Below are 23,913 nucleotides of genomic sequence, written 5' to 3'. Positions count from 1 at the left end.
CGGCAGGGGGGCCCAAGCCAAGGGGCCGCACGAAATCGGGCCCCTGCGGCAGGGGGGCCCAAGCCAAGGGTCCGCACGAAATCGGGACCCGGTGGAAGGGGGGCCCAAGCCAAGGGGCCGCCCGATACCTTTTTATGTTTTTTTTTTTTTTTTTTTTTTTTAAATAAGGCAAGCCGCGCCACGGAGCTGGCGACGGCCGCCTAATCATTGATGCAGCGTGAGGGGCGAAAGCTCCGCCCCCTCACGCTCAGAGGATCACATGGAGCATGAGGGGTGAAAGCTCCGCCCCCTCATACAGACTGCAGGAGCACTGGATCGTGCCACAAGAGCTGCATGAGGGCTGAAAGCTCCGCCCCATCACACAGACTGCTGGAGCTGGAGCTGGAGCACCGGATGTCGTGTCAGTCACGTACATCCAGTTTGAAAATAAAACGGCTTCATCTATCACTCCATCAGCACTTCATCAGGGCCCCAAAGGAATAGGGAGGTAGGTCCAATAATGTATTTTAAAAAAAAAATATTGTATATGTCATTAAATTATTATTTCATTATTATTTCAATTATAAACATAAAAATAAATATATGTGTGTGTCTGTGGAGGGGGACAAAACGCATAAAGTTTTTTTTCTTTAAAAAATTGAGATTTCTAGATTTATTTTTATATAGATATACATATATAAACACATATATAGATTAGACACACAAGTTCAGCTCCCCAGTGTCACCTTTGTCCCCATCCAGCCAGGCACAGGATGGGCTGTTTGGGGACAAAGATGGCAAACCCTACGTGTGTTATCTGGGTGCTGGTCAGGTTCTATGTGGGCAGTGTGGAGGCCAGGGCTGGTTTTGGGGTGTGCAACCTGTGATCTATGCCTATAATTTAGGGGGTTTTAAATATACCTTTAATGCAGAGTTTTTATGTGAATTCTATTTGATCTATATCTGCAATGCTGGGTTTGTGTGTTATTCTGTTGATCTATATCTGCTATGCTATGTTTCCATACATTATTTATGTATTCAAAGAAAAAGGGGCGCATGTACAAAAGGGGCCCTATGTACATGCGCCCCTTTTTCTTTGATTATGTCCTTTGTACATGCGCCCCTTTTTCTTTGATTTCGCCCTATGTACATGCGCCCCTTTTTCTTTGATTTCGCCCTATGTACATGCGACCCTTTTTCTTTGATTACGTCTGGTCTTGAACATCCTGAGGAGTGTTTTGTCAGGTTGCTGCAGTGCATTGCTTGAGGAGTCTTGTTTATTATTATTTTTACTTTTAATTTTCACTTTTCAATTTGAACACATATCACGTGATAGAGTGATCTATATTTCTTAAGCATTATTTATGTATACCTGTATTTTTATGTCTTATTCAGTTGATCTATACATGAACGTACTGTTTACATGTGTTGTTTATTTGATCTATACATGAACTACAGGGAGTAAGCAAGAGAGGTATGGTTTAGTGAATGAGGGACAAGGGGACTCTGGGGATGATTACTGGGGAGAGTACCATGGTCAGGGTCAGAAGGAGGGAAGACTGCACCCTAATGTTAGGCATTTTTTTTTACTTTCTGTAGGAATAAATAGAACTGTGTAATTTTTATTTATCCAGAGATAAAACGCCATTTCTGAATTTGTAGTCACTTCAGTGGACAAAACATTCTAGGCCCTGAAATCAGTGAGAAGAAAGGTAAAGGTTTTATGTTATTTACTCTATTTCAATCTGCATATTTTATTAAAGATTATTAGTGGCACTAAATTGTGGCTTCGGATGTAACATGACTTTTTTAGTGTATTGATGTACTCCCAATCCCATCACAAAAGATCTCATACATCTGCTGAGCTCTGAGGTCATGTTTATCTAGCATACATGGATGGTGAGGAGTTAATATTCTGTCTATTCCCTGCTATTTATTTTGGCCTTTTAACACTTTTGGTTCCTGGGATTGTAATGTGGTATTCTGTTATTGTAAATGAACAATTTAATATAGTTTTAAAAAGAATGATTTATAGCTATTTGGATAGTACAAAGTGTGGCTCAGATATTGTCAGGGCTGCTTTTTATTCCCAGTCTGGCCCTGCCTCCAGCCACCCAGTGTCACTTCTGTCCCCAATCAGCCCCTCCCAATGTCACCTCTGTCCCCAATCCCAGTCTACAAACAGAGGTGAGTCACTCTTGGGTCAGATGTCCATCTCTGCTTATGATTGGTTAACACAGCAATCATGCAGGTGAAGTTTTTTTTTTTTCTTATTTCACCCTGCTGCACTGTAAAATGTATATCTGTCCAACTCAACCTATAATCTGTGCATAGAGTTCCTTGCCTGAAGGGCTTGTGTACTATTATCTGTCATATACTTTATTTACAGATAAAATCTATTTTTCAACAATCATGTCATCCAAAAGTGGTGCTCAGAAACGTAAAAAGGCAAAAGAGGAGCAAATGAAAATTCAGAAACTCCCAAAAATAAGCCACTTCTTTTCCACCCCAACTGTGTCTGAGAGTGCTATAGCTAGTAGTGTGCAAAGTGAACAATCTGTGCAGGAGGAAAGTGGAAATGTCGTCAGTGAGACAGGAGTCAGTGAGGACACTCACTCTACTGAATCTCCACTGGTGGAAGACGACAATCCAGGTGAAGGCTGTAGCACAATGCAAGACCAACCAGTAGGCATCACCACCAATATAGACATTGATTCAGATTTGGAGAGCAATAGAGCAGCTTCAAGTGGTGGTATAGACAGTAGTATTTTAGGTGAGAAATATGTGACTGATCGGGGGCATTACCCAGTCACGATAACAGATGCAAATGTTAAAAAGTTTATATTGGCTCATGGCCCATGCAGACCTCCAGGACCTTTCCCGCGGGATAACGATTCAATGAAAAGGTGCTTTTCTGAGCACTATTATGAGCGGGTGACAAAGACAGGGCTTAAACTTTCTGTAATGTGGCTGTGTTACTCTCCAAAACTTAATGCCGTTTATTGTGAACCATGCTGGTTATTTGCAGACCGTAAAAAGGTGGGGTTTGAACCTGCATGGGCGAAAGGGATCCAGAAGTGGCAGAGGCTGTCTGCTAAAATTCAGAAGCATGAGTATTCACAAACTCATATTGAAGCTTGTCTAGTATATGACCAGTGGAGGCGGCATAAAACTGTAGATGAGGAAAATGAAAACCAGATAAGACGGGAAAAAAACTTTTGGAGGCAAGTTTTAAGTAGAATTGTTAATGTGACTTTAACAATGGCAATGGCTAATCTGGCCTTCCGTGGTCACAGAGAGCGTTTGGGGGAGGTGAACAATGGCAACTTTCTGACCATTATAGAACTGCTTGCAGAGTATGACCCAGTTTTAAAGGAACTTCTCCAGTTACCCCAGTCTCAAGGTACTGTAAAATACTTAAGTCCTAGAATTCAAAATGAAGTCATAGAAATTCTGTCAAGCAAAGTGCAGCAAGAAATTGTTACTGAAATCAAACAAGCACAATTTTTTTCCATAATAATGGATACAACACAGGATATATCTAAAACTGATCAAATGAGTCAGATATTTCGTTATGTTTCTGTGGAAAGGGATAGGAATTTGAGAGCTTCTAGCATTACAGTAAAGGAGGCTTTCTTAGGGTTTCATGCCATTGGAGATCAGACGGCAGCAGGCATAGAAAGTGATATTGTTGCCTGCATAGAAAAGAAGGGCCTTGACATATCAAAGTGTTGTGGTCAGGGATATGACGGTGCTGCAACAATGAGTGGTGTATATTCTGGGGTTCAGGCTCGTATTGCTCAGAAAGAAAAAAATGCCCTGTATGTTCACTGTGCAGCACACAACCTGAATCTAGTTATTCAGGATGCTGTTGCTGACATAGAAGAAGTTTCCTCATTCTTTGACATCGTGCAGAGCGTATATATCTTCTTTGGGGAAAGTATACGAAGATGGAACGTTCTGTCATCATTCACTGCTGAGTCCTCCGTCACACTAAAAAGTCTTTGTCCTACACGCTGGTCTTCTAGACATGATTCCCTGCTTGCGTTGCGTTTCCGTTTTGTAGATATCATGCAGGCATTATCAAAAATTATCCTTCTCTCTTCAAAACCAAAAGAGAGAGATTATGCTGCAAGTATAAAGAAAAAAATTGAATCTTTCCAGTTTGTCTTTCTGATTGTCCTGCAAACAAAAATCTTGAACCATGTTAACAGTATTTCAAAAGTCTTGCAATCGACAGACATGGAATTGTCTGGTGCAGTGCAGCTCATTCAGAATGCTGTTACAGCCCTTTCCAACTATAGGAATAATTTTGAAGACGCAAAAGCAGCTGCAATAACACTTGCAGAAAAGTGGGGAATTGAAAAGAAGTTTAAAAATAAGAGAATTAAAAAAGTTAAGCGCCACTTCGATGAGCTTTGCATGGATGAAAGACTAACTGACCCAGAAGAACACTTTAAAACAACTGTTTTTTATAGGTGTTTGGACACAATCTTAAACCAGCTCTCAAACAGATTTACTGGCATGAATGCAGTCCTTAACAGATTTCAGATAGTTCAGCCCATCAGTCTTGCTTCTGAATCTGATGACAATTTGATAATAGCAGCAACAAAACTGCATGAGTTCTACAGTGAGGATATTTCACCAGATTTTCCTGGGCAACTCCTCTCCTTCCGTTCGGCACTCCAGGAAGAGATTCGCAGTTGTTCTACTGTGAAGGGCCTTGCTCACCTCTTGCTTGTTGAAAACAGTGCATTATCTTCTACTCTCCCTGATGTTTGCATAGCTTTGCTGCTGTTCCTCACCCTCCCAGTAACAGTGGCATCTGCTGAAAGGTCATTTTCAAAGCTAAAACTAATTAAAAGTTATTTGAGAAGCACAATGTCTCAGCAAAGACTTTCAGCACTTGCAACGTTAAGCATTGAAAATGAGAGAGCTAGAAGACTGAACATTGACAGCATTGTTGACGACTTTGCAGACGCGAAAGCAAGGCGTCGTAAATTTTGATGAGAGAGTAGTAAGTGTGAAGTTAAATCGCTTTCGTTACAAGTTACGGTTTGAGTTACAAGTTCTACTAACAGGTTTTTTGGTTGAACCTTGCATGCTTGGTTCCAAGTTGAACTAACCAGTTGAGTTGAATGCATGGTTCTTTTTATTCAGTAGTTGTTTTATTAAAGTATGTCAACATTTTGTGTTTTTACAGGTTTTCCATCAAAGAAAGTTAAATGTTTAAGTAGTTAAGTTGAAGTTACCGTTGTTGACCCTGTTGTGAACCCTTTTTTGAAGTTTCTTTGCCGTATTTGAGGAAATTTGAAAATTTGAGTAAGTATTTGTGTGTGTGTGTATATATATATATGTACAGTATTTATATTTTCTAAATTGATTTAATCTAATTTCAAATGCCTTTATGCAAAGGAAGTGAGTATCTGCCTTCAATATCCTTTTCACACAGCTATTTAGAGGAATTTTAGTATAATATAACTTTAAGAGCATAAAAAGAGTTTATGGGATCAAAATAAATAGCATACTTTCATAGTTAAATTAGTCATTTGGAAGTGAAGAGGGTTAAATAAGTTGAAATCTAAAAGGAAGTCACTCTACTGTCTAACATTGCCATAATTGCCATGAATTTCTCTTGGTTTTCTTATAGAAATATACATCATTGACAATAACTTCACTAAATGTATAAAACAGGTTGATTAATGGTTGTCCTTTATATTTGCAGAACCACACCATCAATGGCTGTTACGTGTCACCTTTTACCTGTCCTGAATGCTGCATTGTTGAAGATAAAGTAAGTTGAAAAAATTTACAGATATTATTCGATATGTAATTTGTTGAAAAAAAAATTGTTGGGTAAAAATCATGTTTTTTTGGGGGGGGGGGTGAGGGGGGGGGGGGTGAGGGGGTGGGGGGGCCCTTAAAAGATTCTCGCACCCGGGCCCTGAGGCGTCTAGTTACGCCCCTGTGTCCTTACCTATGTCTGTATATTTTAGGTATCATGTAACTTTAACATTTAAAAAAATAACTGCTCCCAAGTTGAGAATTATTTCCGATTATGATTGTAATCTTAAGTGTCAAGAAACGTGGCTTTTTTGCTCTATGAAAAAAGCTAGTTCTAAATATAAATGTCTTGAAGAATGAAACCATTTAAATATAGTTGTTACAATGCGTAGTAAACAGCAGTTATATATTAGTGCTAAACGTTAGGCAACAAGCATAATCTTTCTATTGTTGCTATGGCGATTGCCATTTCCTTTTACTTTTTAAACTTAGTAGTGCAGGTACTTTACATACATGTGAACTCCAATATCAAAATGTTTATGTTATTAGGTTCCAAATAAATATTAAAGAGGTTGGTTATAATTCAGTTACATTTTATGGTTGTTTATGGGCCAGATTCACAAACAAGCTACTAGTTGAGTAAAAACAATTGACCAAATTTAAATTACTGGTCAGTGGCCAGGACATTCAATGACAAATTTAGGACTGTTGGCAGCTATGCTTTTTTTTGTTCCTCAGATTAAGTATGCCCTTTTCTAGGATTTAATTTTGAAATGTATGTACCGCTAAATTTATTCTAAATGTACATCTCATTTATCTTGTTATCAGGAAATTCCAAAGGCAGAGTATTCACGCAAAGGAGGGATAACTGTAACTCTTCAATTCTTGAAATTAAAATTCAGGAACATTTAAAATCCTGCATCACTACGCTGCTCATTCCATTATTTTATGCCATGGTGCTTAGCTTCGGCCTTCCAGCAAATGGCCTTGCCTTATGGGTGTTTGTATTCAAAATTAAAAAGATGCCATCAACACTTCTCCTACTTAACTTGGCTGTTGCTGACATGTTGTTTATGATGGTCTTACCATTTAAGATTATTTACCACTTTAGTGGCAACAAATGGATTTTTGGTGAGACACTATGCAAAATAGTAACCTCTGTGTTCTATGGAAATATGTACTGTTCTGTCTTCTTCCTAATGGCCATAAGTATTGATCGCTACCTTGCTTTAGTACATCCTTTCTCTTCAAAAAGTTTACGAGGATGGTAGGCGTCCATAACAATTTCCGTTGGAATATGGCTTGTAGTAGCTTCAGGAACATCAATCTTCCTCATAGTTCCACAAACTAAAAAAATTCATCAGCCAAGCATTACAACGTGTCATGAAATACTGGCAACCTGTGTAGGATACGAATGGTACAAGCAGTATTTTCTTGGTCTTTTTATTGTTGGATTTGCCATCCCTTTGCTTGTAATTTTGTTCTGTTATCTCCCAGTTCTTGTTGTACTGACAAGGATGAAGGAAGCTCACCGGAATGTAAAACTTTTGATCTTTTTGGTACTTCTCACATTTATTGTTTTCTTCACACCAAGCAACATTCTGAATTTATTTCATTATACAGAGAAGGACTGGGAGTGTGAAACCCATCTCTACATGTGGTACCTGGTTGCTTTGGCAATGACTTCATTCAACAGTTGTATAGATCCATTTCTCTATTATTACACGTCACAAGACTTCAGTAAGGTTGTTAAACAGTCACTCTTTGGTGAAAACAGCACGTCTTTAAAAAGTACAAAACTTGCAGTTTCTTCTGACAATAAAGAGGGTGGTAGGAACTGAGGGTTAACATAGGTAATCTATGACACCAATACTGCCAAATTAACATTTAACGCTTTTTTTCACAAAAATGTCTTTACCTCATATTTTGAAAACTACTTATTTTAATACAGTAGGCCGGGGCCAATTGCCTGCCCAAGAATTCTTTGGTGCCCTTTTTGAAAAAAAAATAATTTAGATTATTTTGTTATCATAGTTTTACATAACACTCTGATGCCCTCATACATACCCAGCATTTGGAGCTTGAGGTGGGGGAAACTGATATACTGTTATTTATTGTTTAAATATCAAATGAATAAAACATGTAAAAAAAAGTCCCCTTCGTAAGAGAAATACTGGCTGTTGCACATACTTTGCGTTTCATTCTCTGTTATATTTCCTCAATTTTGAAAAATAGGTTGAGAAAAATGTTGCATGAGAAAGACCCTGATCCAGAAGCAATCCAAGCATTATTTAAATGTATTTTAAAAGAAAATAATCTCTGATTTATTTAGATGTGCATTACACGATGGTGGTAATTTCCCTTTACAACATAAAACCCCAGCTTTTCCAAGGACTGCTGTTCATAGGCTCACTTCTTTTTCTCTATTTGATTATATAACACTGACTGTAATATACACAAAATCCAGCTAAATTTATTGTTCTGTTTCTTTTAAAGATATTTGCAGACATAGGGCTGAGTTTAATGCTGGAGACAAATCTGAAAAGCAATGCTGCAGATTTCTGTTGGATTGTGGAAAAGACAGAAAAACAACAAGAATATACTAGCCCATGTTTATTAAAGTGTATGACTATGTTTTGTCTCACTTTTTTTTTTACAATGACCCGATGGATATATCACTGCCATTGAATGCAGCAAATTGGATCACATTTATGAAGATGCTGCTGCTGAAATTATGTAGGTAGCCAAAGTTAGAGCCTTCGTCCAGTAAGTTTACCTTGGTATTTTTCCTGGGCACTGTTCTATTTACGCCAGTTGACATCCTCAATGCTGTGCCAGCTCGGCACATTCCTCTATAGTGTAAATGGGTCAGTTGAAAGGATCAGAGATCTCCTTTGGAACAGGTCTATTCCCTAGTATTGTGCACGGCGAGCAGAATCGCTTTAGACTTAATTTTTTGTTTTGTTTTTGCCGTGTTCATTTTCAGATCAAATTTGAGGGCCTTTTTCTTTTCTTTGGAACAACATTCTGGGGGCGTTCCCAAAGAGGGACCTTCTGGACTAACCTTTTATTATAGAAATTTTAAAAAAGGTTCTCACAGAGTAAGGACTGTCAAGGAGGTGCAGCAGAAGCAGTAGCAGAGCACTGTGCCTGGACAGGCAGACACTGGCAATCATAGAAACATGTAGCCCCGTGGAACAGGCCTGAATCTCCACCACAATATTCTAGAAATGAAGACTAGTCTGCCCCAGATTGGAGGGTCAAAGAGGTCCAGCAGCAGTAGTAGGGCACTGGGCCTGTCCAGGCAGACACTGGCAATTATATATATAATTATATATATATTATAAGTTTCCCTCAGAGTAAGGATGGTCAAAGACGTGCAGCAGCAGCAGCTGAGAATATGCATGATCATTCATTCTAGCCACTTAAGGATCAAGCTGTTTTTTTCTTTTTGTACCCTTCCTGACCAAGGCTGTTTTAAAATTTTTCATGTTTAGCTGTACTTTTCTTCTCTCTATAAATTATATTTTGGGTTTTTTCTAGCTCAAAAGAGCCTTCTTTACATACCATTACTTTGATCATATCATCTAATGTACTCTATAAAATAATAAAATATGGTGAAAATTTAAAAAAGCCACCTTTTCTGAGTTTTATTTGAAATACAGAATGTTTAATGTTTATTTTTTGCAAATTATAGGACAATAAGTACAAGTAGAGTATTGCTATTTCAAAACCTTTTTTTTAAAGCCTTGTAATCTTGCCCCATGTCCTTTTGGGACATCTTTGAAGCTGGCCAGTTCAATGTACCCTCATCAAATCATATAGTTTTGGAAATTTAGACACCCAATGCTATTTGGAATGCTAGTAATTTAACTCTATCCATGCACTAATTTTACCACTCGGCTTTTTAAAACTTTGTGGTAGTAATTTTTTTTCTTATTTCTGCCTTTATACTTCAGGTATAAATGTACAGCTCCTGGTGTACATCACTGTCAAACAACTATATGTTTTAGGCAACATTTACATTGATACCACCCATTGTGACACTGTTAACCCCAGGGAGATGCTTAGTTTGGCATTTTGGTACAGGTGCTATCCAGATCATAAATATGGGTCCCTGGGGTGGAGCGATTGGAGAGCAGGGTGGGCCAATGCTTAGTTCCCCCATTCTGTGGAAAACCTGTGCCAGCTTTTGAAAGAGGCTAGAAGTCTGCAGGATTCCTATGGGGCCTGCATCAGGCACAGGTGATGGGCATTAAAACCCCCTGGAGCTTGATGAGTAGAGAGACTGCTGGAGGAAGAGGAAGTTTCCCTGTGCTCCCAGGCAGGGGCGTACCTAGAGTATTTGGCACCTGGGGCGGATCCTGTATGTGGCACCCCCCCCACACACACTTTAAAACTGCATAGCTTCTATCGTTATATATACTGGCACAGACATTGAAGGTGGTACAGCATAACACCTATCATTATATACTGAGGCAGACATTCACGGGGTAGAGCATAACACCTATCACTATATACTGAGGCAGACATTGACAGTGGTACAGCGTAATCCCTATCACTATACACTGAGCCAGACTTTGACAATAGTGCAGCATATCCCCTATCACCATATACTAAGCCAAACATTGATGTGGTATAGGCCTACCACTTCAATGTCTGGCTTAGTAGGGATGCACCAAAATGAAAATTCTGGACCGAAACCAAAAATTCAGCATTTACTTGGCCAAAACCAAAAATGACCCCCCCACCATAAAAAAAATCTCACACTTTTATTAAAAGTAAGTAACACATCAAAATTGGACACAAAATGAAATAGCAATATTCATATATATATATATATATATATATATATATATATATATATATGATTGTTAACAGCAATCACACTCCTATCACGCCCAGGCGTATCCAGGTTCTAGCATGTACTGGTTGCCTGGGCATGATAGGAGTGTGACTGCTGTTAGCAATCATATATATATATTAATATTGTTATTATTATTGTTCACATCTGAACTCAGCACTGGAGGCATAGCATCAGACATACAAATCCCGTATTTGCAGGTATACAATAATAATGTACAGAAACATAGCATTGCAGGTATAGATCAACTAGAAATCACATAAAAACTCAGCAATAAAGGTATAGATAAAACCCCCTAAATTACAGGCATATATCAGATTGCACACTCCAAAGCCAGCGTCCACATTGCCCACATAGAACCTGACCAGCACACACACATAGGACGTGCCCTCTTTGCCCCCAAACAGCCCAGCATGAGTCAGCATGAAACAGCTGAGTGTACACAATCTTTGTCCCATAAACACGCTACCTGTGCCATCTTTGTCCCATAAACACCCTGCTTATACCATCTTTGCCTTTTTGACAAATCAATTATACACCTATGATTAACACAAACACTTTTACAGTCACTCACTAATTCACTTTCATTCACACAATTTGTTCACACAATCATTCTTTCACACAAATTATTTACACATATTCATTGATGCATTCTCACAAATTCATTATCTCACTCATTCACACAATTCATCCACACATTAATCCATTCATTTTCTCTCTCTTATTCTGACTCTTTATTTCAATATTCTTGCTACCCTCCTTCCTCCCTTCTCTCGATCTACCCATTCTCACTCCTTTCTGCCCTATCTACCCCTTCTCACTCCCTTCTCCCTATCTACCCCCTCCTAACTATCTACCCTCTCCCCCCTTTAAAGTTCACTTACCTTTCAGGAGTCCTGCGGTGGGGGTGCAAGGCCTCTGTCTCCCAGCTCTGCCACTGTATGGAACAGTATAGAGTGATGGGAGTTATGATGTACTTTTAGAGCATAATTGTATAATGAAAAAGACATTGGAAATGGTACAGCATAACACCCATCCCTCTCACACATTTACCAATCCACACATACCAATCCACAAATATCAATCCACACTTACCAATCCACACATACCAATCCACATTTACCAATCCACACATATCAATCCACACTTACCAATCCACACAGACCAATCCACATTTACCAATCCACACATATCAATCCACATTTACCAATCCACACATACTAATCCACACATACCAATCCACACATACTAATACACACATACCAAACCACTCTCACTGTCACTCTCTGAATGCGTTCCTACCTTTCCTCTTTTCTCATTACAGCATTCAGCTTATTTTCCTGCTCTTCGCTCCTCTTCTTCTGTCTTCTGCCGGTTCAGAGGGCACGGACGGCGGTGGGCGAGGCTTCAGTGTTGTGCGCCGGGATCTGACAACAAACCCCGGTGCACAGCAGCAGTTGCCGCGCGGATTAACAGACCTCCGATACCGCTCCCTTGCGAGCCTGCTCCTCCAGCGGCGGACATTACTGTCTGTTTCTGGAGGGGTGCTGGGTGCCGGTAAGTTGGCACCCCCCTGATGAGCGGCACCCGGTGCGGACTGCCCCCCCCGCCCCCCGCTAGGTACGCTACTGCTCCCAGGTCAAGGAGAGGCCCTGAAGAAGACCATCCCTGAGCCAAGTGAGGCATTACCTACCTGGAACCTTTGTGTGCTGTCTGGGAGGAGGTTTTCCAGACTTAGATGGGTCTGGCTGGGGGTCAGGTTAGTGGGTGATTAGGCTGGTCAGTTAGAAACGGGTCAAATTTGGAGCTAGGTGTTTCTTTTTATGATTTTGTTTTGGGGTGTTTTGTTTGAACAGTTAAAAATAAAGCACTGTTTTGCTGCAAGTTGGTGTTCCTGAGCCTGATTGCCCTAGAGGACTGTGCTTAAGACCCCTAACTGTGACATTTATGGCCCTCATGTCACACGGTTTGTCACACCATGCATAGGTTTGTCAGGTTGTTTGAAGACTGAAGGGCCACATTTGTGAGGTGTACATTTTTCAATTTGGAATTTTGACATCTGGTCATCTTTGAAGTCGCCCCAATTCTGTTTATGCCATGAAACCATACATTTTTTTTTAAACTAGACACCCCATTGTATTTTAAATGCTGGTATTTAAACTCTTTCTATGTGCTAAGTCTGGCATCAGCCTTTGTGAAGGTGTGTGGGTTTTTTTTCCACAAGCATTTTAATTTAGGTATTCATTTTCAGCTTCTGGTATGTGTCACTGTCAAACCTTAATATGTGAAGAGGTTAAGCTATTATTTGCTGTAGGTTTGTTGCTCTTTCTTCAGTCAGTCTTTATAGGAATAGGATAAGGTAAAGGGAAATAACAAGATAGGAAGTCTAACAGCTATTTCTACGCAGATTGTGGGACACAAACTGTTAAACTAAATATCTCTCAAAATCTTGATTATCTACTTTAATGAAATAGCTAATCCCCAATCTGGGTGTAATAAATATAGTTAATGAATAAGAAAACAATATAGAACAGTTTTATTATTTTTGCAAATAATTTTTTTTATGTGTTAAAAGTTCAAAACAGTTCAACAGATTTTTTGTGCTGTTAGCAATTTTTTTATCATAAAACTGTCTAGACTTCCTCTTTCGTACACCAAATATACACAATAGCATTTTGAAGTCACATGAATTGAGTGCACATGGTGGAACCTCTGAAGTCTTATGAGAATGAAACAAGGCAATAAATGCTATAGATAAAAACATAATGAAACACAAGAACTCTGTGTTCACAAACAAGAAAACATCTGACAGAATGTAACCTTATTACAATAGAGGTTCTAGTCTTAAAAGGGAGAATGATTTGTAAATTCCTCCCCTCAGTAATCCTAGGGATGTTAAATCTGAAACACCTGGGAACCCTTGTTGAATGATCTGAAATCATCTGCATCCGATGAGTGTTCTGATATGGAAAGCACATTTTTAGATGCCTCGGCTCTCAATGAGCGACATAACAGACCAAGCTCAGAATGATATCACCCAGTCTGTTAGTGCTACCAGGATTACAACTCCTACCACTCACATCAGGCAAAAGAGTAATAAAAATAAAGTTGTATCCGTAAGACCCTTTCCAGGCATTTGTGCAGTCATAAGTACAACTCCCATCACTCACAGAAGGAAAAAGGGTGATTCTAGTAAACCACAAACAGCAGAACACTAAGGGCCCCAGGTCTTGTTCTTGCATTTGATGGTACAGTCATCACATGTTCCAGTCATAACCAGACTCGGGCGCCTGCAGAAAACTTGTGTTTATGTTTTCGTGCTTAAACTCTAATAACATCTGCTCAACTATTTACATGTAACTTTGAACAAATTAGCATAAAGCCACACGAGCTGCAGATTTCTGTTTGCATAACGTGTTTAACAGAGAAAATATTCCTGCTCATATTTATGATATTGCATTAAAACAAATCCTTTAGGTCCAACATTAGGTGCAATTTATGGAGGTGCAAAGTGGGTGCAGTGGCAAGTGCATCATTTTGCAATATGGGTGCAATAGAAAATTCTGTGGGTGCAATCACAAGTCATTTTTTTCATTATGGGTGCAGTGAAAATTTATATGGGTGCTAATTGGGTGCAATGGGAAGTAATTTTTTTCACTATGCCTGCAGTGAAAATTTATGTGGGTGCAAACTGGTTGTCATAGGAAATCAATTTTTGCATTATGGGTGCAGTGGAAATATATGTGGGTGCAATGGCAAGTCATTTTTTTCATTAGGGGAGCTGTGGAAATTTATATGGGTGCAAATTGGATGCAATGGCAAGTCATTTTTTTCTATTATGGGAGCAGTGGAAGTTTATGTGGAGGACAGGGGGCAAGTGAATACTGTAACCCACTTACCTGCTGCTGCTAGGGAGGTAGCGTTTCCTCCTAGACACCACCACTGTTGGATGAGAGGCTCTGCTTCTTGTTGTGCCACAACCAAGATGGCTGACTAGCATTCTCTGCCATCCACCGCACATGCACACTTCACACCTAAGATGGCTGATTGGTCAAAACAAATGGCGAATTGCACATGTGCCAACCTCAGTTAAGATGGCCGACCAGTACAACTTGCGATGGAGTGTGCATGCACAGCCCACAAATTAAAGAGATACTCCTTCAATTTCTGCCCGCCTCAGCAATTACCTAAAGCTAAAGGGACTCCTTTAGTCTTTAAGTAATGCCCCCGGTAAGTGGGGGGCATAAGACAGGAGGATCCAGGTCCCCTGCAGCGCTGCAGGGGATCTGGATCTTAGTCGCATAGTCAGACCTATTTGAGGTCTGATTATAAGACGACCCCGATTATAAGACAAGGGGTATTTTTTAGAGCATTTGCTCTGCAAAAAACCTTGTCTTATAATCGAGCAAATACGGTACTTTTTACAAAATTCATAAACTCATATTCTCCTGTATTGTGACGCGCAGACCTGGATACCACTGTAATACACTTATACGCAATACACATTCAAAGCTTCTTGAAAAATGTCTGGAATGAAAAATGAACAGAAGAATTTTGATCCCAAAGTGAGGCTTGAAATGCATCTGATTATTTGATGATCAAAATCTAGGCCATGTGTTATTTTCCCCTTCCCTCCAAGAACATTTCGTCCTCAAAGTTGAGGAAAAATAAGCCAGACGTGGTTGGCCATCACGTTACTTTCTGGATTAGTATATAATAGGCTATCTGTAATTCATCCAAACCAAGCCATAGCATATAGGACGGCCCCACTAAACGGGATCCATCACAAAAAACCTGCGGGTGTTGGTGGTATTCTGTGGGAGCGGGCGGTCACACAATATACTTACAGGTCCCGGTAATTCTGTGCAGTCCCTCAAGGCTGCCGTGGTTTTTTTTTCTTGCTTCTTCACATTTAATTTCAGAAGCGGTCCTAGCGTCACTTTTATATACAACCTCGTTTATCTTATGATTCATTCAATGGAACACAATGTTTTATGTATTTATGTAAATTCTTCACTATCTCTAAAAGCTGTGACAGAATGTTTGCCGGAGCGGGCAGGAGTGGAACACACACGTTGCGGGAGCAGGCAGTAATGGTCAGAAATTCAGCGGGACCGGGTTTAAGAGAACAGTCTAACTGCACCAGCTGAATCCATATCACTCTTTCAATTTTAACTCCAGAAAAAGGTTTTAGGTTTTGGGATGGTGTGGAAAAGGTAAAGAAGCATTGGAAGGAGGTTTATGTAGAGGTCATTGATCCACCCATACCAACAGAGCTGTTCTACATCTTTCTTGATGGAGGGTTGTTGCTAAAGTGGAATAATTATCTTAGAACAGGTGTTCACAATCTCTAGTGTGCGCCTAAATATTTCAGTTTCCCCGAACACCACTTGAAATGAAAAAGACGATTGTAGAGCAACTACTGATGGACAAAGAACAGAGAGATTGGGATGCTTATATATATACAAGGTTCAATTTATCCTTTGGACTTGGCACAAGCAGGATATAGCCCTCAGACAGGGAGCTTGGCACAGGGAAGGTTTGATAGCCCTCAGGAAGGAAACTCAACCAATACTGCAGAAAAATCCATGTATACCTCCTCCCCTCATCATTCGTTCATATAACCATTGGCCATTTGCACCCATAATTTCCACTGCAGCCATAATGAAAACAAATGACTTGCCATTTCACCCACTTTGCACCCATATAAATTTATACTGCGCCACTGAAAAAAATGACTTGCTATTTTATCTGTAGCCACTGTAACCAGCTGAAGATAGGCAGCAGGGTGAATCCACAATGCAAAGACAGGAATACAAACCAGACACAGGTAACAGAGGTAGGCTAAATACCAAAGCAGGTAGCGTAGCCAGAGCCGAGCCGAGGTCAAAGGTAGGAGCAGGCAGGATAAACAGGAACAAGCCGAAGGTCAAAACCACAGAATCAATACAACGGATACTGAGCCCAGATTACTGGGAAAGAAACTCTTTCCCAGGCAATGGGCCTAGTAAGTACTGTATTTGCTCGATTATAAGACAAGGTTTTTCTTCAGAGAAAAATCGGGGTCTTCTTATAATCAGACCTCAAATAGAGGTCTGACTATAAGACTGAGATCCAGATCCCTGAATTCTGACTCCCTGGTGTGTAGTCGGGGCAGCGGGTAGACGTCTACGCGATTCGCGTAGGCAACTTCTGCTGCAGCCGAAAGGAGGTGTGGTTAGCAGCGAGGGTTGTCTGCGTCCATCACGCAGACCTTCCCCGGCTGTCAGGAAGTTCCACGCAGTGCTGCTGGGAATTTTCTCGGACAGCCGGAGCGTGTATGCGCGATGAACGCAGACAACCCCCGCTGCTAACCGCACCTCCTTCCGGCTGCAGCAGAAGTAGATGTCTACCTGCTGCCCCGACTACACACCAGGGAGTCAGAAGCACCAGTAACTTTGTGGGGGGGGTATTAAATGGGGGGCATAAAGCATTTCTGTAGGCAGAGTGCTCTTTGCCTTTTAACCCCCTTAATGCCACTCTGCCTCCAGATATGCATTTTAACCCCCTTTATGCCACTCTGCCTCTAGAAATGCCTTTTAACCCTCTATATGCCACTCTGCCTCCTGAAATGCCTTATACCTCCCTATATCCCACTCTGCCCCATAATATGCCTTTTAATCCCCTAAATGCCAGAGTGACATATAGGGGTAAAAGGCATTTCTGGAGGCAGAGTGGCAAGCCTGGAGGCAGATGTGCATAACTGGGGGGGGGGCAGGTTGGAAAATAAAAGGAAATAAAAACCAAAAAAATATTCTTCTCAATCATAGCTTTTATAAAAAAAAAAATAGTTTACATAGTTTACATGAATTAACATTGACTAGTAACACTTTTTTCATATAGGGTTGTCTTATATTCAGGCTTTTTCTCTTTTTCTTAAATTAATATTTAGATTTTGGGGGGTTGTCTTATAATCAGGGTCATCTTATAACCGAGCAAATACGGTAATATCATAGCATTATTCTTACACTAAACACACTACATAGGAAATGGGGGTGACTAAAAGATGTGGTTTTATCATTTCCTGTATACCTGTATACACAAAATGGCATATTGCTACATTTAAAAAGTTTATGTGCAATATGTTACATTTATGTCCTTTCATGTTACAAACAGAATTTTTTTTGTAATTCATATTCTACATGAATACAGTTTCTTGTTTATATATAAAATTAATGAATAGATTGGAAATAATACTTCAATTTGCCATCCTTTTTACTTTTGAATATGGTTGCTGAAGGCAAAACAGGTGTCAGTACAGTAAATTAATACAACGTAGAAAAAAGACCAGTGAATACACTTGCTGTGGCTAGATTACAAATGAGTTATAGACCTTCTCTACAAATGACACTAATGCATGTGCTTTGTTATTAGCAATATAGACTTTAAATACTCCCAATCAGGATACTAAAATTGGCACTATGAAACCACTAGTTCACCACTCCTTTAGATTGGTGGTGCTTTGCTACACCATACAGGGTCGTCATCAGGTTACATTACAGTTATAAGGCTGTCCTGGGTCCCTGGGGGGTGAAAAAGTTCCTAAAAAAAAGGAGACTGGAGGAGAAGCCCTCACTGGGGTGAAGGAAGTCTAAGCCAATTAGGAGAGACTTCTCAACTGTTTGAGAGTTCAGAAACCTCTCTTAATTGGCAAATGGCATGTCTGTACCATCTTTGCCGCCAAAAATATGAGTAAAAGAAAAAATCCAGGTGGTGTGGAGGAGGGGTCATCTGGGAAGGGGGGCCCAGACCTCACATCTTCTACTTTTGGACTTCCCAGATTGGCCATCTGGTAAACTATGGACCAATGGTCAAAGCAAAGTGGTACTACAACTCCTTTTAACCTCTTGAAGGTATACTTGTATTAGTACATATCAGTACTGTTTTTTTTAAGGTTGGTAAGTAATTGCCAGCCCCAATAGCATCTCTGTGTGTCGGCCCACGAACCCGCCCCCCCCCGGGAAATATCCCGTGGGCCGCATGTTGGACGCCCCTGACTTAGAGGGTCAGTACTTGGAGGTAGTGGCAGTTTCTCCACATATGCTTTGAGCATTTTAGAGATGCTAGTCTGACTTTGGGGAGCTTGGGAATTTCCATTTGAGTCAATTGAAACAAATCCATATTTTAGTCCTCTCTAGCCCTATATTAAAAAATACATCCATACAGTGGAGAGGGCTAAAAAAGGCATGTGCAAAAAATGCCCATCTAAAGAATCTTACATGCTATCGTGTTTCCCCGAAAATAAGACACTGTCTTATATCTATTATTCCTCAAGACACACTATGGCTTATTTTCAGGGGATGTCTTATTTTTATTAAGTATGGTACAACAATCTACATTTATTCAAATATAGACCTGACAGGGGGAGCCGACCTTGTTGATGGGGCTGCCCGCACCTCTCCGGTCACCTCCAAGATAGCAGCTGTCATGATGGGGCAGATGAGAAGGGCTGCCCGTCTTCTTTACCGCTCCGCGCCGGTACGCTGCATAGCCAAGCCCATCACTATTTCTTATTTTCGGGGTATGGCTTATATTGCGCAAATGCTTAGAAATCCTGTTACGGCTTATTTTATGGGTATGTCTTATTTTCGGGGAAACAGGTACTCATATATTATTGATATATTTCATTTATGTAGCTCCGGCAATTTTTGCAGCACTTCTTACAATACATATATATTTAAGAGTATAACAAAACTAGAAATGACAGACTAAGACAAATCAATACATTGCGTAAAGAAGGCCCCGCGCACAAACTTACGCTTACAGTGTCTATGTAAAATGCCAAGGTGGCATCTGAGGTCTTTGTTCACAGATCTATTCTGCTTAGTCCTATGTAGTTTCAGTTTTCATTAAACTTAAAAAGAAAACTTACAACAATCCTGCAAAACAAAGCTGCTTTTGTCTGTAGTCCATAAAATATTCCGTTTTGCTATTGTAAAATATTATAGGCATACCTCCTAAATGTCACAATTTCCGTGGATGGTCCAGCCAAGCAGGCTCACCACAGTCTTGATTTTTTAGGTGGTAAGGTGGTAATGTGGCCAGACAATTCATCAGAGAACACACAAAGATGCTTCTGTCAGACCAGGTTAATTCCTACTTGATGTGAACATATTGAATACAAACTCACCAGATCCGCACCATATAATATGAATTGTTGTGACACTGATTTTCCTTCCTAACAACAATTGCTTCTCGTATGCATTTTTCATAAAGTAGGATGTTATGTTATCTAAAAGCCAATTGCTCCTCTGTAGATACAATTAATAAAAAGGAACCTTTTAACATTCAGTATAATAACATGATTTTTTAATAACTTCACCTGTGTTCTTAGTTGTCATGTTGGACTTTAAGTGTGCTGGTTACCAAAGACACCTGGTGTCAACACCTGATGATGAGTAGTAAAATGATGGAACAACCTCCCACCAGAAGAGTTAGAGGCATGGAATAGGCATAAAGCTATTTTGAATTTAAGACAAGATCAAGGACTGATTAAGGTCTGAGTTCTTGTATCAGGAAAATGGGCACAGCAGATTGGTTGAATGGTTTTACTGTCAAATTCTATGTTTCTCTTCAAGGCTCTCTTCATCTACTCTGCAAAGTGAAACAAAAAGCCTTGGTTTGCTCTGCAATTTTTTAATTGTAACATGTTTGTTTCTTTTCTTTATATTTCTACTTATCATTGTCTATAGATTGGAAGTAATCATTTACACCCTTAAGTGCTTAAGTACCATTGAAATAAAAACATTAAAAAATAAAGGCATTCATTTAATTCCAGATTGTACTTTACTTCTTTATTTTACAGTATATTACTAACACCCATCTTCTCTTTAAAGATTATCTTTTATAGTAAAATGTTTTAAATTTTACTAAAGCATAGTTGGTTTCAACGGACACATAGTCTTCACAAATAACTACTAATGTAAAGTACAGACTGCATTTACAAATATAAGATCTTGACTTCACAAGCAGAACGCTTTCATTGTAGCCACAAGTCTCAAGTTTGTGAGCGCATTTAGAATTCAGATGGTCCCAATGTTTACAATTAACAATTTTGGACCATAATTTAAGTTTGGAATGGTCCTAAAAAGCAGTTGACATCCATGTTACTAGTCACGTAACCTGCTGGCTTGACTCTGGACTGGCTTCATTCTTCTTTGAGATAATTGTGCTGAGTTCCTGTAGCAGTTTGTCCTGCATATTAGAGGAAACTGGTAAGCTCTTCTTCCATGCTGGATTCTTCAATGGATCTGAAGATGGTTCAAAAAACAGTGGCAAGGAGCTCAAGTCCAGTGCACTTTTTGCCCTTTGGCTTCTTGAAGAAATTGTCTGGGTTCGATTAGGTTCCAGCTGCCTTTCAAGAGAAGCAGTTTTTCCAAAAGTACCACCAGTACCCCTTTCAGATACAAGTAATGTTGTGGTGTCATTAGTCAGAGTCTTAACATTATCTACACAAATATTTCTATCAAGGGAATGGGTTTTATTATACTTCTCTTTCTCTGACCTCCCTAGAGAACAAGGATTCATGTGGACATGATCTGGTGTGTTTTGCATAGTGTGCTTCTTTTGGGCACCATCAAGAGAAGGTTTACTGGATCTGTCCAAAAGCGGAGGGAAATGTTGAGGTTCCACTATATGGCTGCAGTCTGACTGAAGCTTGCTCTGGTAATTTCCTACTTCCTCGTACACAGGTTCATTGCCCTCATCATCGTGTCTTTCCTGAAGTTCCTCCAAAGAATCTTGGTGGACTTTCATTGGCTAAAGAAGGAAAGTATTATAGATTAGATTACATTCAACATCATCTCTCAGATTCAGTGTATTAAGTCATGCAGATGAATGTGTTCATTATGAATTAACAGTATACATGCAAAACATGCACTTAATTAAACATTGCTGTAAAAATGAAATAAATCTAAATAATTTGTTACAGCTTTTTTTAGTAGCATACTGCATTAATAATACATTTTATGTACCCGTTAGTCGTGTACAACAGGCAATGTATAAATGTGATTTTCAGGTTTTAAAGTGTTAAAAGTGGCCGTATCATTATAGCTACCTATGGAATGTCCTCGCTGATTAGATTTTTGGTTCTTGTGATAAGTCCAATTTTACAGTGTATGTATGTCTACATATTATCCATTACCATTGAATTCAACATCTGAGGGCAATGTGATGTACATGCATTTTAAAAGTCATTATGGGAGGACATGCTATAAACCTTCATCTTGTTTCTTTTGAGCCATTCAGAGGTGGACTTGCTTGTGTGCTACGGATCGTTGTCCTGCTACACAACCCTACTGCACTTGAGCTTTAGGTCACAAATTGATGGCTGGACATTCTCCTTTAGGATTTTCTGTTACAGAGTAGAATTAATGGTTCCATCAATTATGGCAAGTCACCCAGGTCCTGAAGCAGCTTTCACTGTGGTTCCCTGGTGTCCCAGAGCCCAGAGAAATGCCTTTGTAACCCTTTTCCCCCCCGATGTCAATGACTTTGTTTCTCTTGTCTGTTCTTAAATTTCTTCAGATCATGGCATCATGTGCTGATTTTTTTGAGACCTCTAGTGGCGCACAGTATAGACCCAATGCCGGCCTGGAGGCAACCTCCTGATGAGTGGCACCCGTGGCGGACTGCGCCACCATGTATGATGGTGTCTGTCTTTGTCTAATATTAAAATTTTGATGATCTAAAACATATGTATGAGAAATATGCAAAAAATAGAAGAAATCAGGAAAGGGGCAAATACATTTTCACAGGACTATATATATATATATATATATATATGCAGTGTTCAGTACCTATCAAAAGTGGTCCAAGGAAGGAAAAGTGGAGAAAAGCGTCAAGGTCACCGGCAGCTAAAGCTCACTGATGAACGTGGATGGCGAAGGTTGGCCCATGTGGTCAAATCCAAGAGACGAGCTACTGAAGCTCAAATTTCTAAAAAAAGGTCATGCTGGTTCCGATAGAAAGGTGTCAAAATACACAGTGCATCCCAGTTTGTTGTGATGGGGCTGCGTAGCCGCAGACCAGTCAAATTGCCTACAATGGGCAGTAAGAGCGTAAGAACTGGACCACAGAGAAATGGAAGAAGGTGGCCTGGTCTGATGAATCACGTTTTCTTTTACATCACATGGATGCGTAGCTTACCTGGAGAACACATGGCCCCAGGATGTATCCGTGGAGGCCCCACCTCACAACTTACAGGACATAAAGGATCTGCTGCTAACGTCTTGATACCAGATACCACAGCACACCTTTAATGGTCTAGTGGAGTCCATGCTTCGATTAGTCAGGGCTGTTTTGGTGGAAAAAGGGGGACCTACACAATATTAGCCAGGTGGTCATTATGTTATGGCTGATTGGTGTATATACACTGTGACTGAACATCATTTAAAGCACAAGGAAATCTTTAAGAACCACTAAACTTGAAGTGTCTATTTGATTTGAGACATCAGCAAAACCAATATACAATATAATTAAAATAAATCCTTGCTCCTCTGAGCTCTAACTAAACACAAGTTTTTCTCCCTATCACTTAAAAGTACCACTTAAAAGTACCAAGGAACTCTAATAATCCTCTTTGGCAATGTAGCATAATTAGGGATTAATCTAGCCTTGGTGCAGTATTAATCTAAATTTTATTAAAGACAGGAGGCGAGTATTTTGCATTAACCTTCTTTACTGTTAACCTCCAGCAGCAAAACAGTTAACAGAAAACAATAAAAACAACCAATAGGAACACAGGAAACAGTCTATAAAAGTCTGCACATCTTAGCACTGCTCCTCTTTCTTTGCACAGAAGCTGAAACGACAGCAACAACATCCCGGAAGAAACACTCAGGAACTCTAGCACAACACGGAGATGGACCACCGCAACGTCATCACCTCAAACAACCGGAGGACGACCTGGAAAAACAAAGATCGTGACAGTACCATGCAACCATATGTCGAGCAGAGCAGAATTAAAACAACAGGCACGGTAACATCAATAAATAAATCAACAAGAAACCCCCCCATACAAACGAGCTGAAGCCCTAACAGAAGGGAGGGAAGAGAACAATAGTAAGGGAGGGAAAATACTCGCCTCCTGTCTTTAATAAAATTTAGATTAATACTGCACCAAGGCTAGATTAATCCCTAATTTTATAGCAAGACAGGAGGCTTCGTATGTTGCAGTTTTTAACGCCTAGAAACCAACGCCAGCGCGGCGTGAGCCGGGGCTCGAAAAAAAAAAAGTCCGGAAAGTA

The 23,913-nt window shown here is 39.9% G+C and overlaps 1 protein-coding gene across 1 annotated transcript; it reads left to right on the top strand.

Annotated features, from left to right (window-relative positions):
• The first annotated feature begins 2,391 nt into the window (after positions 1-2,391).
• On the top strand, positions 2,392-4,986 carry LOC149297859 (zinc finger MYM-type protein 1-like). The gene has a single exon (XM_089488072.1). The coding sequence runs from the start codon at positions 2,392-2,394 to the stop codon at positions 4,984-4,986; it is 2,595 nt and encodes an 864-aa protein (XP_089344198.1).
• Positions 4,987-23,913: the final 18,927 nt, after the last annotated feature.

Source organism: Sceloporus occidentalis, unplaced genomic scaffold, assembly GCF_023333645.1.
Source record: "Sceloporus occidentalis isolate IW3139 unplaced genomic scaffold, rSceOcc1.0.p SCAF_36, whole genome shotgun sequence".
NCBI lineage: Eukaryota > Metazoa > Chordata > Lepidosauria > Squamata > Phrynosomatidae > Sceloporus > Sceloporus occidentalis.
The sequence above is the reverse complement of the archived record's forward strand: the minus strand, read 5'-3'. Positions and strand labels throughout refer to the sequence as shown.